Genomic DNA, 15,296 nt, shown 5'->3' with positions numbered 1-15,296 from the left:
AGGCCAAGATGTCCGTTCAGCCCCGCAGCGGCCGCCCGGCACGGCCGGGCTCCCGCACCCGGTACCCGCGGCGGCGGGGCCCGCTCGGTCACATGGAGGCGCCATTTCCTCTGCCCTTGCTTTGCCCTTAAAGCCGCCGCGGTGCCGCCGGCGCCTCGCCCCGCACGGGGCGGTTGCGGACGGGCGACGCGTCCCCGTCTGCCCCCACCGCACACTGCCCTGCGGAGAGGCGGGGGTAGCCGCGGCGGGGGCCGGGGCAGAGGCTCAGCTAAAACCAGCCCTCGCCTAATAAAGCGATGGGGCCCGGTGCCCGCGCCCTATAAATACGCGCGGTGCGCGGCCAGCGGGCTTTGGCCGGCGCGGCTCGGCTCGGCTCTGCAGGCGGGGCGGTGCAGTCAGCACAGCAGGGCCGCCGCTGCCGCCGCCTCCGCTGCCAGGACAGCCCCGGCCCCCGCACCCCGGCACCCCAGCGAGATGCCCCGAGTAGACGCAGACCTCAAACTGGACTTTAAAGATGTCCTGGTCAGACCTAAAAGGAGCAGCCTCAAAAGCAGAGCAGAGGTGGGGGCATCCAAACCTAGCATGCTTTTCCTCCCCCTTCTCAACGCTTAACTTCCTTAACCCGCCTTTCCCCCCGCTTTATTTTTATTACCCGGTCTAGCGCAGCAATGCCCTCCCCGATCGCGACGCCCTTTGCGTGGCGGGGGGATGCCGCTGCTCCCGGGAGGGGAGGACGGGGCCGCGTTTGCGAAGTCCGCGGCGTGTCCCCCCCCACGACTCCAAGGGAGCCGGGGGTAGCCGGTGCCGTGCTGGCCTCCCTCGCTCCTCAAGCTGAAATACAAGGGGGCAGTGGGGGGTTGCTTGCTCCTAACAGGTGCCTCTGCGGCGCTGAGCGGGGCCTGACCGCCGGTGTCGGAGGGGGCGGTGGAGGCGAACCAGCAGCGCTGCGGGACGGGGGTGTCTGGTTACCCTCCCCGCAGCTTGGGCCGGCAGAAGCCGGTGGTGACACCTGCAGGCAGCATTGCCCTCAGCCTCGGGGGCTGTGGGCGGTGCTGGTACCGAGGAACTGATGCGCTCTTAAAAAAAAAAAAATTTGTATTAAAAACCCGCGAAGAGGCTGGGGCGCGCTTCTCAGTGCGCAGGGTGCCCCGTCATAGGGGGTACTGAGGGAAGTCACATCAAACCTGGGGCAGTGGGTGCATTTCACCCTCTCTTTGGTTTCACCCCCGTGTGACCTGCGTGTGTAGAGACCTGGAGTCCCCTGAGGCTCTGTGTGCCTGCTGGCCACTGTTAGTCGGAACAGTTCTGTGGTTCTCTCTCATCAGGGATCGGGAAAGACCCCGGGAAATCAATCCCATAAGGATCGATTGCATCCACAAAAAAAGATGGCTGCCTCAGGATCGAAGGTGCCTTCTCATTTACCCTGCATAACCCCAAGGTTAACAAAGGATTTAGTTTGACTAAAGAAGGAATTATGTTGTGTTGGGGGATGAAAAGAGGATTAAGATTTTCTCCAAGGGACACGGAGGTGTAAGAGAGAGAGACTGAGGTAGAAAGGGAAAGTGAAACAGGGAGGCTGTGTTTACTATAGGCCTATGGCCAGGGATTTTGAGGGCATCAGCTAAGCAAAACCTCTTTGCCATCATAAGGTGTGAGAGGCCCTCTCAGCAGAAAGTTGATCGCTAGCAAGTAATTTGTAATGTATGATGAACAGTGTCCCATCTGAGTAACTCCTCATCATGTGCAATTACTGCACATAAAGCCTCTGGGCACTTTTGAGCCATTTGCTTGGGGATCTATGGATCCCTCCTTAAAATTCACTATGCCAGCCTAGCAAACAGGTGGAGCTGTGCTCCGCCGAGTGAGTGGCAGGCACATGGCTCCTTCAAGTGCAGTGTTTTGTATATTTAGCAGGGTGCAGGCTGTGGAAAGAAGGGCTGCTGGGAAGGGAAAACGATAGGAGGAACATGAGCTGATACGGCAGGGTTGTAACGGGTGGCTCTGATGAACTGTTAAAACATTGCAGATGAGAAAAAGTGCGTGTCATGAGGGGGTCAGTGAAAACCGATGAAGGTTAGGAAATTGGACACCATCACTGAGGCTGTGGCAACAGGGATAAACAGAGTCTGCGAGAGCCAGATCTGAAATGGACAGCCCCAGTCTGCTTCAAAACAAGAATATAAATAAATAGTTCTGGCAGAGGAACAGAGGCAGCATACTACAGTGCCTGCTACCCAGCAAGCTGCTGCTTTGAAGCTTATATCAGGAAGCGTCTGCTTCTCTGGTGTGAATGCCTCGATTTGCACAAGGATAGCTTTTTATGCAGTGGCTGTAGTTCAGTCAGCTTCCTAGAGAGACAGCTTGGGATGTTTGCAGATCTTCCTGTAGGTTTCCTATGTTGGTACTTGTTTCTGATTCCTTGCACTGTCTTCATTTTCCATGGTTGCTTTCTCTTTTTTGAAAATATATCAGAAAATGTGGTGCTTGAATTTGAATATCAAAATTGGTCAGAGCAAGGGTGGGAGTGGGAGCACCCATTGTGGGGTCTTGGTACTCACATAGCCTGTTCTTGCATTGGCTGGGCTTGCTCATGCTCTCTGTCCATTGCAAGTTCAACAGACAAGTTTCCTGTAGGAAGTTGTTAATTTAAATTTTTTAAATTTAATTAAGTTCACGAGAGCAGCACAGTTTGCTAAAATAGGTAGAGGGAATGGCAGCCAGCATGCTCAACAGTGTTGACTGATTTCCACACGAGGAAAAACATAAATGTACCAGGATAATTCAGTATGGAGAAGAAGCAGCTGTGGAGGATATACTGAAAGTCCATAAAGTGAGGAGTGGAATGGAGAAGGTGAAACTGAGTAGTGGCTGTTGTTTGTCTCTCATAAAACAAGAAAAACCACTGAATGTATTTACCAGGCAAAGGTCATAGTTTTTATGCAGCATATTTGTCTTATTGCTGTGGGATGTTGGAGAGGCTTAAAGGTGTGAAGGACTAAAAAATTTACAAGGCAAGTTCTTGCTTTATCCTGTGTCTATTTTGCAGTATTTTGGTGTCTTTTTTTAAACATAAATCTTCTCCTTTCTGGTGTTCCTTTGTAAGAGATGTTTTTCCTTTGTAAAACCGCAGGGCAGTGGTTCTGGTGCTGGCATCTGTGTGGAATTGGTTGTGGGGTACTTTTGTGTTCTCCCACCCTTGGTTCTAGTTAATACATTGTGTTAAGAGGGAGTAAAGTAAACTAAATTTTCATACTTGTTTCACATCAATCAATCTTCTACTATTTTCTAATGTTAGCTGCAGCTAAAGAATGTTTTGTCATCCATGATGGCTGGAGAATTAGACCTCTGATAGTAAATAGAAGAAAGGGGAGTTTCCATTAAGATATATCTTAGTTTGTTCACTAAAGTGACCCTTCCCTTAAAAGCTTATAGGAGAACCTGATTCAGAGTTTATCACTAAGGCACCAAGTTCTTTTTGTTATACAAATCAGTAATAAATCCCTCACAATATTAATCAGAATCTAGCCTACAATTTGGAAGTGCTCAAAATGTGTTTTAATTGAATAGTAAAAAATCCTGTATTTTTTCTGTTGCTTTCTTTCTTGTGATAGATTTCAGTTTAGTTCAGGTCTGCAAATGTTTTTGGGTTAAAGTTGCAGGGAGTATTAGTGAAAACTGAAAGAGCCTTCATTTTTACTAGAGACTAAACTAATATCTTAGAGTTGTACTTTTTTTTCCCCTTTTGAGCATTTTCCCATAGGTAGGAAGGTCTTAGGTAGGCCAGTGGGAACTGATCTAATTTGATAATACCCCTTGCAGATGTAAGGAAAAAATGCCTGATGTTACTGTGATCATTTGAAGGTGCTGAAGAAGAAATGTCTCTGAAGGTGAAGGTGGATACAGTTTTAAGACATTAACTTAGAAACTAGCAGTTTCTTGGTTTAGCAAGGCAAGGTATGATTGTTCATATTGTATGGGAGGAGTGCTGGTAACTGTGACAAAAGGGCATGAAGGTCATTTACCTTCAAGACTGGGACAAAGTCCTTTATGCCCTGGAGACAGAGGGAGTTGTAATTCTGACTTCTTTAGAGTTAGGACTTCAACTTTAATTTCTCAGGCAGCCATAAAAACAGCCGAGATTACTTCTGTATACAGAACCCCAGAGTCCTCATCGTCCTTTCTTTCCAAGCCCTTCTGCCTTTTTCCTTTTCCTCTTTTAATTTTATTTTGATTTTTTTTCTTTAGTAAGAGCTGTATTTAATGCAGAAAACATAGTTTTAATTTTTTTTTCTTGTTTGGAAGGCAGAATTGTAAAAAATAAAAATAAAAAATTGATGTAATAGTGGAACAAAAGGAACAGGAAATGTGAGGAAAATGGAGAAGCTGTGTCTAAACATGCTGTATCTGAAATCTGTGGCAAAACTCGTGTAAGATTACAATCAGTTATTTAAAAGAATGCATGTCTGTTCCCTGCAGGTCGACCTCACACGCACCTTCACCTTCCGTAACTCCAAGCAGACGTACACAGGAATTCCCATTATAGTGGCAAACATGGACACTGTGGGGACGTTTGAAATGGCTGTGGTTATGGCAAAAGTAAGTCTGAACTCTCATTTCTGCAACAGTTGGGAAGCTGCTGGGGGACAGCGAGCAGCCTTTGTTGATTTTTTAGCTAAATTTTTTGAGAACAGGGGAATGCAAGTTTAAAACTCCAGAATAAAAAAAAGCAGGTGTACTTTTACAACAGCACAGTCACCACAAACAGGGCTCCTGATGTAAGGAAATTTCTGTGGAGATGCTTCCATATTGGGAAGCTTCCATTTTGGGTGTAGCTCAGCTTCAGGTGGAGCTTCTAGAGCTTGTTTTTGAGGTCCCTTTGTGCTCCATGCCAGAAAAAAAAATAGCTGACAAGTTTTGAAAGTGTGGGTTATGGGATAGAACTGCAGCACTTTCTAAGTTAATGACCCTCTGTCACATTCAAAATACTGACAGTTGCTTAATGAAACATGTCATAAACCTGGTCCTGAAAGGTTGGCTAAGCATGCCAAGTTGCTTTTGAAGAGCTGTTTGTAGTTGCCTGGTCTGTTATTTGCTGTTACTGTTTCTTCCAAGCAGGATGAGCCTATACTTAAAAGGGGATTTTCTAATCCCTTATTTTGCAGCTGAGGGAAAAATTACTAACTGTGACATTAATATCAGTTCTCTTGTTTTTTTGCTAGCATGCAATGTTCACTGCAATTCACAAGCATTATTCTCTGGAAGAATGGAAACTGTTTGCTGCCAATCACCCAGAATGCCTTGAGGTACATTTTTCTACTGTAAATTATTATGGTTTATTGCTTTGTTCTGAACTCACATACACTGGAGTCTCTAGGGAATGCTGTTGTCAAATGAGGTTTTGGGGAATGAAGATATTTGCTGTTCTTAAATTCATCAAGGGAAGTGGCTTGTCCTGATTTAAAAGAGGGGCTACATGAGTCCATTATGAAAGTGCTTATATGAAGATGCTAAAAAGCAAAGTTTGTATATGCCTGGAATGGAAACAGAGAAGTATCCTGAAGGAGGAAATACTTAGGAATAGGCATGAGTGCTGTGCTTCTGTTGCTGTTGCGAGCTGTGGTAGTTCACTGATGTGAATAATTTCAAATAACCCAACCACAGCTGGCCCTGCACACCCTTGTGCCAGGCAGAGTCTTTGCCACCAGGTGTGCGAGTGGATCTGGAGTCTACAGGCTGGAGGGGCCTAGGGGCTGGGCCCAGGCAGGGATGAGCCCTGAAAGTTGTCAGAGCTTCTGTGTCCTCCACTTACCTTCTTGCACCAGAGCTCACTTTGTGCTATCCCACTTGTCCACAGGGTCCCAACCTGAGCCATTATATTCCATCAATTTAAACATTGACTTAATTTGTGACTTTCTCACATTCAGACTTCTTTTCTTCTGGCAGGCCCCTGTACCAGTAGAGGCACTGTGAGTGTGCCTGGCCATCTCCCCTTCCTGCTCCAAGTTCAGTGGAGTTTTTGATCTTTCTCTGTATAGAAAAGAATACAACATTGCTGTGTTGTATCTTTACCTGTGGCACATTTCAGAATTATATTATAAAGGCTATTGATTACAGAGTTGCTGAAAGTGAGCTTAGCACTTTGGCCAGTCAGGATTACTTACATGCCGCCATAGGGTAGAAAGTGGTCTCAGGAATGTCCTGTGTCTGAACACTTCCAAACTTATTTGTGGTATATAATGACTGGAATAGGATCTCCTATTCCTGTAGTGATTAAATACTGACTTGCACAGTGACCTTGGATTTCTGCAGAGGTTTTGCAGGCCAACAGCTGTGGAAACTATTTTTCCTTTGGAAAGAACTCATTGGAAAACAAAGGAAGAAGCAATCTGCTTGTTTTCAATGGTAGCTGACCTTGCTTGAGAAAGGGGATTAGACTACAAAATCTCCAGAGGACCTTTCCCAACAAAATTATTCTGTGATTCTGTACATCACAGGAGTGCTTGGTGAACTTAAAAGACCTAGATTTTACTCTCTGACAGTGCCCCAAATTTTACCTAACTTCCTGGAAATATACCAAGTTAGGGCTTCATCTTATGTTCATGTTAATATGAGAATGGCTGAACTTGACTGATCTCAGATGATTATATATGCCAGTGACAATCCACTTGTGAATGATTGCTAGAAAGCTAATTTCCCTCTCTTTTATATAATTTAAACTTGACAGAAATAGCCCACTGATTTTCCCAGGAAGGTATTTATTTCATATTACATAGTGTGATTTTTCACTAGTTACCAGCACAAGTCCTGCCAAGATTATGCAGGAAAAGACAAACAAATTGTGTGTTTATTTCAGTTTTTGCAACCTACTACTCTGTTTTGTTCTCTCTGTTTTTTTAGCATGTAGCAGCAAGCTCAGGTAGTGGACAAGAAGATTTGAAAAAGTTAACAAGTATTCTAGAGGCCATTCCAGCTATCAAATACATCTGCCTGGATGTGGCAAACGGCTATTCAGAGTATTTCGTGGAGTTTGTGAAGTCCGTCCGTGCCCTGTTCCCACATCACACCATTATGGTAAGTGTGTAGAAAGGGTGGAGGTATGTGTGTGAATTCTGGCCAGGAACAGGACCCAGAGTTTGACTGGCAGGCATCAGAAGTTGGAAGAGGAAGGGAAGCAGGGAAGGGTGTTCCAATAACAGTTTGGTATTGTCCATCCATTGCTGATGATTTCTGTGGGAATGTTTAGGGTGTGATCTGATGCAGCTGTCTAAGTAACTTGGCATAGAGGACTGGCTGGATCCAGTTCTCTTCCTACTCATGTCCTCCTTCCCACACTAGATGAGATCTCTGATCATTAAGTGTATAGGTTAATTTTGGTGATTCCAAGCAGAGGTTTGCTGTGGGAATGTACCAACATTTCCGGCCAGCTGGGGCCACTGATTGTTAGATCACTATGAAGACAGATCAATGCAGACTGATCCTTGCCTGTGATAAGAATGAGAGGGATGTTGGGCTGTTGTGAACAGCATTATAAGGGAGCAAAATGGTCAGTGCTGGGGCTTTTCATGGTGCTTTCTGTGATGTTACTATCCCATCTCAAAGTGCTAATTCATGCTTCCTTGAGGTCTTTTGCACCAAAAATAAGATGTTTACATGGACATGGAACTCCTAGCAGAAGAGCACTACTGCTGCTTTCCCAGGGCTCCTGAAGGAATGTGTCTGAATTGTTTCCATGAGAATAACAGAAATCCTCAAACAAGCAGCAGATGGGTAGTGAGGTTACCAGCCTTTCTTCAAGCCAGTGCAGCAAAAAAATCATGTGTTTAGGCATCACTCGCCTGCTTTCACATGCCACAGATAAAGTAAAGTAAAATATAAATGTAAAGTAAATGTGAAGTAAGAATGTTCCTAAATGCACATTCTCCCTTTGTTCAATAGAGAATAACATATTCAAGCAGCTCAGAAGAGGATGCATTCCTTCCTCCCATGTCAGAGGAAGGCAGTGTTTTTGCTTTGGAATGATGGAAAACTTGAGTGAGCTGGAATGCTTGTTGGATGCTGGGTTACCATAGGCTGATTAATAGGCATTCTTCAACAGTTGTCAGGAGAGATAGGAGCCATTTTGGTATGATCATATTTCCCATGGCTTTGGAGAGAGAGAATTTGGAATTTTGAAATGATAAATGTGGGCCTTCTGAGCTTCTTTGGATCTGAAGTCTTGTCCCTAGTGACATGATTGCTCCAGTGACTTTGTCTTTGAAGAGTTGTGGGAGGGAGCTTAAAGCACACAGTTAAAGCCAAAGATTATCTTTGTCAGGAGTGGAAAGAAAATTGTGTGTCATGCCCTCCCCCACCTCCCCAGTGATTGCTGACTTTGCTGACTGAGGAGAGAACTCAACCAAGATGAATTCCCCAGAAGGCAGAGAAGGTCAATGTCAAAGTCAGATATCAAGACCAGGCCAGTTTCATTCACCTTCTGCATCTGTTCAGCTGCCTTCCTAGTATCTCTGCTTTTGTGGCTAAGGTTATTGTTACTTCAGGTCTCATTGTCCTGACAGCACCACCTGCTTGAACACATTTACAGCCCTGACCTGTTCAGTTGCCTTCTCTGAATGTAGCTCCTTTATCTGAACATGGCTTAATATGGCTTATGTTTTTAATCTGCACAGCAATAATTTCCACTCCTAAAAGCATGCTAACAAACTTGGGGTGTTCAAAAACCTTCAGCTTTCCAAAGCCTCCAGAATCTGTTCAGTCTCTGAAGGTCTCTGATTCAACTAGACACCCACCTCTACCCTGCTTCCAAATTAATTCATGTTCTGTGCCAAAATGGCCTTTTGAAGCTGTTCCTGGCTGAAATGCAGGAGCTGGTCTGGGCTCCTTTTAATGGTAATCTGGAAGACATGTCCTGCTGCTACCTGTTTGTTCCGACTGCTTTGGTGTGTCTGTGCTATGCCTGCAGTATGTTCTCTGCTGTTGGGACTTTCAAACAAAAGGGCTAGCGGTTAAATAGGAGGTATAAAAATAAAGAAGCTTTCTCGTAGCTGAAAGTGATCTCCAGGACCTTGTTTGCTTTCCTCAGCATGACTGTTCATTCCACAGTCAGCTGCAGTGCAATACATAACAGTAACCCAACCCTGGATCTCAGGGAATGTGTGTTCCCAGGGGCCACGTAATGGGTTCAGCTCTGAGGCTGAAAGGGGATGTGCAAAGCAACTGTGGTTAATGTAGCAGTCTCTGTGGCCAGTACTCCCCGGCAGACCAACCATGTCTCTTGTGTAACAACCTTTCAAATCCACATTTCTGCCTTTTTAAATATTTACTTTTATAATCACATTGCCTTATTTTCTTCTGCCTGGTTCTGACACAAGGTTTTCTCACTTTTGCATTTTGTAGTAATTTACAAAGAAGATCAGCTTCTCCATGGAACACAAAGGGTAGAGAAGACAAACGGGCACAAAAGTACAACATGACTTGTCTTAAATCACTCATCGGGTTGGGAATGGGGGAAGAAAGGATATTTAAGTCTTCTGAGTGTCTCACAAGTGCCTCCCAGAACCAGGAAGATCCTGAGGAGGATCACCCATTGGAGGGTTTTGCTATTGTGCAGCATTATGTGCATCAATTATGCTTGCTTGCTCAAGTCTAAAGAAAACCTTTAGTCAGCATTCATGATGGAGGATCAGAGCCTTTATATTACAGGTTGCATAGTCCTTATTGATTAGTTTTATTGTAGACTTTAGGGTTATTCTATCACCCTGAAAGTCTGTTTACAAGCTGAGTTGTCTTTGTCTGCCAGCTTTGCCAAGTTTTTATCTTGAATTTTTGTTTTCATGCTATTCCTCTGTTCCTTGTAGAAGAGCAATCCTGAGGGGAGCAGGGAGTGTGGCAGGAAGAAGACTGAGGCAGGAGCACACTTGGAGATACAGTAGCACCCACAACATGTGGGCCAGAGAGGGAGACAAGCGGAACTGCAAAGCAGAAGCAGAGGGAAACAGCAGGAGCCAGAAATTGTTGCTCCTCCTTGGAGTCAGTAGCAGAACTTTTCTGGGCCTTGGAGGCAGAATGGAGGCAGTATTCAGTCAGAGAAAGCCATGCAGACTACTCCCAGCTCAGCCCTGGAACACACACCAGAGTAAATTCAATCGTGGCATGTCTACCAGGGCTGGCATCTGAGAGCAGCGGCCAGGCAGGATCCCAGGATAGGAGAGAGGGATGCTGCTGAGCCTGCCTCAGGTCAGGCACAGCACTGAGTGCAAGCACCCACTGAGTGTGGCTCAGCCTTGCAAAGGGCATCTCCATCTCATGGTTAAGCACCCCTTACTTTCGTGGGTGGGAGGTGTCCTTTGGCCGCCTTCCTGATAATGTGGAGGCACAGACTGTGCTTTCCTCTAGGATACAAGAAGAAAGTTTGAGAACTGTTGTCATAGACACTTCTCCCCAGCTAGATCCATTGCCATTTGCCAGCAGCTTTCAATCAGTGCAGCAGTGTTCCTGTCTTAGGCAGTATGAGTTGATATTTATAGCAGGCTTTCATGAGGCACAGTATCAAATGCCTGACTGAAATTCAGAGGCACTGCCCTATGTGTTCACTAATTTTGTATCTCTGTCAGAGAAGCTGTAGTCTTTATAATCCTGTTAGGTAAAATCTTGATCTCAATAAAGTCAGTAGGGAAATTCCTTTGACTTTTCTGAGGCCGGGATTTTCCTCAGGACTGACCCACAGTTCAGTCGTCCTGGATAGTGCTGGAATGACCCGGGCTGGCATTCACTTGGGACCCCATACTGAGTGATGGACATCACGATACTTGCACCAATTGCTTTGTTCCCTGGCTACTTGTGTAAACACATGACAAAGTGTATTGCTTGTAGTGACTTCACAGTGCATGTTCCAATTGTGTTCTATTCTTTCAGCTAATTTTAAGAGGATTTAATTTCTGTAGTCTCAGTCTTTCTATATTGATCTTTTCAGATTTTTTTTTAAGTTGAAGTATTCTGGCTTTACTGTACCAGTGGAGACTTCAAAAGCCCTTTTGCCTCAATTCAGCTGTCATACTGGTATGAGTGGTAAGGCAAGCATTGGTTTCAGTAAAGCAGAGTTCAGAAGAGACCACTGATTTCCCTTCAGCGGTCATACTGGGGTCTCTTCACATACAGCTAACTGTGCCTCTCTCATAGTGTTTTTTTTGTGCTCTCTGAGGTCTGCAAAAGGTACCTCAAAGAAGCAAGCCTCTCATTAGCAGGTTGAAGTCTGCTATGTAGAGTTCCACGTCTTCGTTGAAAATTTGTAAAGGATCTGCAGATTCAGAAGCACAGAAATCAGTGATGTGTGTACATGCATTCCAGGAAAAAATGTATGCTGGGGACATAAGTGCTTTTCCCTGCTAGGATGAGCATTTTCAACCAACATATGCAGTTCCAACATTTTCTAGCAGTAACTTAACAGTAAACGTCTGGTTAACATTTCTGAAGAGACAGTTTGACAACCCTCTATGCTCTGCTAATAAGAAGACACTGCTGTTTAAGTTAAATACATATTTTACCCCAAATCTCATGCAACTACTGACTTGGAATACCTGCTCCTTCCTATTTATGAATCTTTTTAATGTGCTCCAGTGTTTCACCAGGTGGTACTGTGGTGTGTGTCATACAGCACAGGTGGTCATCTGCCTTCCAGAGGTAAACTGTTTCCTTGATGTCCTAAGTGGCACACTCTCCATCACCCCATCTTGGAATGGACAGCACTTAGTATAACAAATTACCACTGAGCAGAAAGGAAGCAGCACTTAGCTGAAACACTGTACCTATTATATACTCTTTATTTCCTGATTGTTCTATTTTATTTTATTTTTAATCAATATCATGCTCTTTTGAGAAGATTTAAGTGGTCCTGTATCATAGACCACAAATTGCTGCTTGATACTCTCATTATTTTTTTAAGTGCTTCAGGTGGTGGCTTGTCAGCTGTTTCAAGCTAATAAAAAGGAGGAAGCAAAATTCAGTAAAAATAAATAAATAGTGAAATAGGAGTCAGAAATCAGTAAGTGGAGAACAGGCCTTGCCCAGTATTCCATGGGTACCCTTGTGCTGACTTCAGCAATAGCTACATTTGAATAAAAGCTCTACTAAGTAAGGACTTTAGAATTTGCCTCCTTCTCTACCCCTGTCAGTGCTGCTACAAACACTTATTAAGTCCTGCAGTATCATTATGTCAGAGATTTCTGAACATCTCTAGATCCAAGTTCAGATCTCTAGAAATGAATAGCCTGTGCTTAGTACGAGTGCAAAACAGGTTATGTGGAAAACAGGAAGTTTCTCTTGTGCAGTTTTCCTGGTTAGGAATGTTCTGTAGACATGAGACAAGCCACAGAGCTGAGATACAAACCAAGCTTGGTTTGTAATTGTCTAAGAGTACTGAAGGAGATAGGAAATGTTGGAGCCGGACCCCTCTCATCACCTATCAAAGGTCTTGGGAGTGTGGGGAGGTTCCTATTGACAGAAGGTGAAACAGTGTTATTCCAGTTTATAGGAGTTATGTGAGGGAAGACCTGGGAAACTAAACACAAAGGCATGGGGCATTGGACACCTCTGTAGGAAGCCCATTCTAGGGTTTGTCCACCCTCTCACTGAAGAGCTGATTATTCATGTCAGGTCTGAACCTCCCTGAGGGACACAGCTTTGAGCCATTCATATGCATCCTGTCCCTGGATCCCAGGGAGAACTCAGCCCCTCCCTCTCCACCTGCCCTCCTCAGGAAGCTGTAGTGAGCAGTGAGGTCACCCCTTGGCCACCTTCTCTCCAAGCAAATGAGCCCAGTGCCTTGGCCACTCCCCACAGTATCTGCCTTTCAGTCACATCACCAGCTTTCCTACCTTCTTCTGACACATTTGAGGACCTTCACATCCTTCTCAATTGTGGGCTGCAATTTATAGAATTGGGTTCCTGTACAATGTTCCCTCAGAGTATGGGAATGCAGTTAGTACAGCTGTAGTGAGTCAGTTCAGTGTGTGCTATGTCAGCATTCATTTGCTTTGTGCAGCCTGTTGCAGAGAGGAAAGCGTGGTCTGAAAATGCACTGGCTAACAGTTTGTTTTCAAATGTTACTCAAAGCATAGGTTTTAGCTCATAAATCTCCTTTGAATAGGATTCAAATGTCATTTGAAATCCTTGCTCTTTGAAGACTGTCTTTTCCCTGAAAATCATCTGGACAGAGGACACTCCTGGCAAGGGAATTAATCTCTAGCCTCACTCTGACTGCTGATCCATCAGATGCACAGTTGGAATACATGCAAGGGCCCGTCTTGTCACACTGAGCTTGCATCAAAATGTTTCTTTAAATGAATAGAAATAGACTGGCAGCTCTCTGCACTTAGTGCACCAGTTTTGCAAGCCAATTACCAAGTGTGTGCTCAAAGGTTGTTTTGTAGTTTCTTTTATTAAAAGTATCAGTAATTTAATCACACTGGCATTCTTTGCATTCACAGCATCCATGAACCAGAAAAATCTGTATCTCATGGTTACTACAGGCCACATGCCCAGCTGAGGCTCTGGCAGAAGAGGGCCCCCACCTCAATAAACCACATGTGGAAAACATTACTCTAGGAATAGGTAGCACAGTATCAGGGGCAGTTCTGCAAGTTTCTGCTACAGTTTGGAGTAGGTAAATGTTCCTGGAGGCATGAGTAGATCACAAGGTGACTGTGAGCCACCAGTGTGACACAGGCAAAGGCATTCTTCTGTGTCAGGCAAGATATTTCCATAGGAAAGGAAAAAGCCTTTGTGCAAAGCCTTGCTGAGAACTCACCTGTACCACGTGGATAGTTCTCATTCCTCAGGTTCAAGAAAGATCTGTCTGGTATAACTTCAAGGAAGTCTGGTATAAGGCAAACAAAGATTAAGCAATTGACTGGGGATGTGGAGAGCCAATAGAAGAAGTTTTCTAGAAGGAGCAAGACAAAGGCTGAGAGAGCTGTCTTCACTTTCAGCAAAGATAACGATGTAGGCAAAAGGAGGAAAAGACCTGTTGAAGTGCAAGAAAAAATACAGTAAAGAACACAAAACAATTCAGAATTTCTTTCAAAGAAGATGTTACCCTAAACAGCATGCTCTCTATATCTCTGCAAAGGGCATGCACAGGGAACCAAGCCCCTGTTTTTAACCAGTGGCATCACCACAACAAAATGTGCATATATGGTGTGAATGGTCAGATTTATATTGTCTGTGTATACATACCAATTTTGGCACTAATGCACAAAAATTAGAACAATAGTACCTTCCTTTCAGTGTGAGAAATACTGAATCCTAAAGAAAAAACTTATTTTTCAGCATTTTAAACAAGATCTGAACTTCTTCCTGCAAAGCAAGGTAGGCAAAAGGCATGGAGGTCTCTAGGCTGTTTTGGAGAGACAGAGGTAGGGCAGGAGAGGTGAAGGAGTTCACTGTACATAAGAGAGAAGAATAGCCCCTGTGGTTAGGGATGATGTGGTTGAGAGCCTCTGGGTGAGGATTGGGGTGATGGATGACAAAGCAGATCTGATGGAATGCTAAGGATCAGGGTTTACTGGATTACTTATTAAATTCATTTGACTCAAGAATTTACCTGGTTTAGTCTTGGTGGCATGTCCAAGGAACAGTATGATGAACTATATTCTTCCATACTCTGCATAGTTCAACTTCTAAAAGCTCTGGATCAAACTTTACATTATAATTTTTAGTCTTTACTGCAGTAGTCTTGAAATCTCCTGTACCTGTGATACTGTTCTTTCTTTCTAGGCAGGCAATGTGGTGACAGGAGAGATGGTAGAAGAACTTATTATTTCTGGAGCAGATATTATTAAAGTGGGTATTGGACCAGGTAAGTCAAATAAAGGTGGCTTTTGGTATCATTGGTAGAGGATAGAGGAGTTGTCCAGATGGAACAAGTACATAATGCTGTTTCCTTGCCTGTTCGAATGCCAAGACCCACTCAGGTCAATAAAGTACCAGTGAACTTGCACACAGTGCGTTTAAGAAATTTACATACTGAGTGCCAGTGTTTCATACTGAACAGTGTTGCATATTGCACCTCCAGTCAGTGAAGATAGTTGGTTTTGGAAGCACTGGGCTGCCTGAGTTCCTGACATTACCACTGATAACATGTGTTGTGTCTGGGAACAGTTTTCTAGCCTGCTGAAAAGAGGATGAGTCATCCGAGCTAAAGCTCAAAGGATGCTGTGTCCAGGTGTCCACCTCTATCAAGGAAAGATGTGTTTCTGAGTAGCTTTATGATTTGTGTTCTATGAAGCTGAGGTTATCCCTGT

General features: G+C 44.4%; 1 protein-coding gene across 1 annotated transcript in view; it reads left to right on the top strand.

Moving 5' to 3' along the window:
* Positions 1 to 381: 381 nt before the first annotated feature.
* GMPR (guanosine monophosphate reductase) overlaps positions 382 to 15,296 on the top strand; it is a 41,960-nt gene continuing 27,045 nt past the window's right edge. Inside the window, exons 1-5 of the mRNA XM_054285422.1 lie at positions 382 to 561; positions 4,477 to 4,596; positions 5,220 to 5,303; positions 6,898 to 7,071; positions 14,770 to 14,851. Of these exons, the coding sequence (XP_054141397.1) occupies positions 475 to 561; positions 4,477 to 4,596; positions 5,220 to 5,303; positions 6,898 to 7,071; positions 14,770 to 14,851 (547 nt within the window). The 5' untranslated portion in view covers positions 382 to 474. The remainder of the gene's footprint in view (positions 562 to 4,476; positions 4,597 to 5,219; positions 5,304 to 6,897; positions 7,072 to 14,769; positions 14,852 to 15,296) is intronic.

This window comes from Melozone crissalis, unplaced genomic scaffold (genome assembly GCF_028551555.1).
Source record: "Melozone crissalis strain CALT ecotype California unplaced genomic scaffold, PUWL_Pcris_2 ptg000042l_1, whole genome shotgun sequence".
In the NCBI taxonomy this organism is placed as follows: Eukaryota; Metazoa; Chordata; class Aves; order Passeriformes; family Passerellidae; genus Melozone; species Melozone crissalis.
The sequence above is the reverse complement of the archived record's forward strand: the minus strand, read 5'-3'. Positions and strand labels throughout refer to the sequence as shown.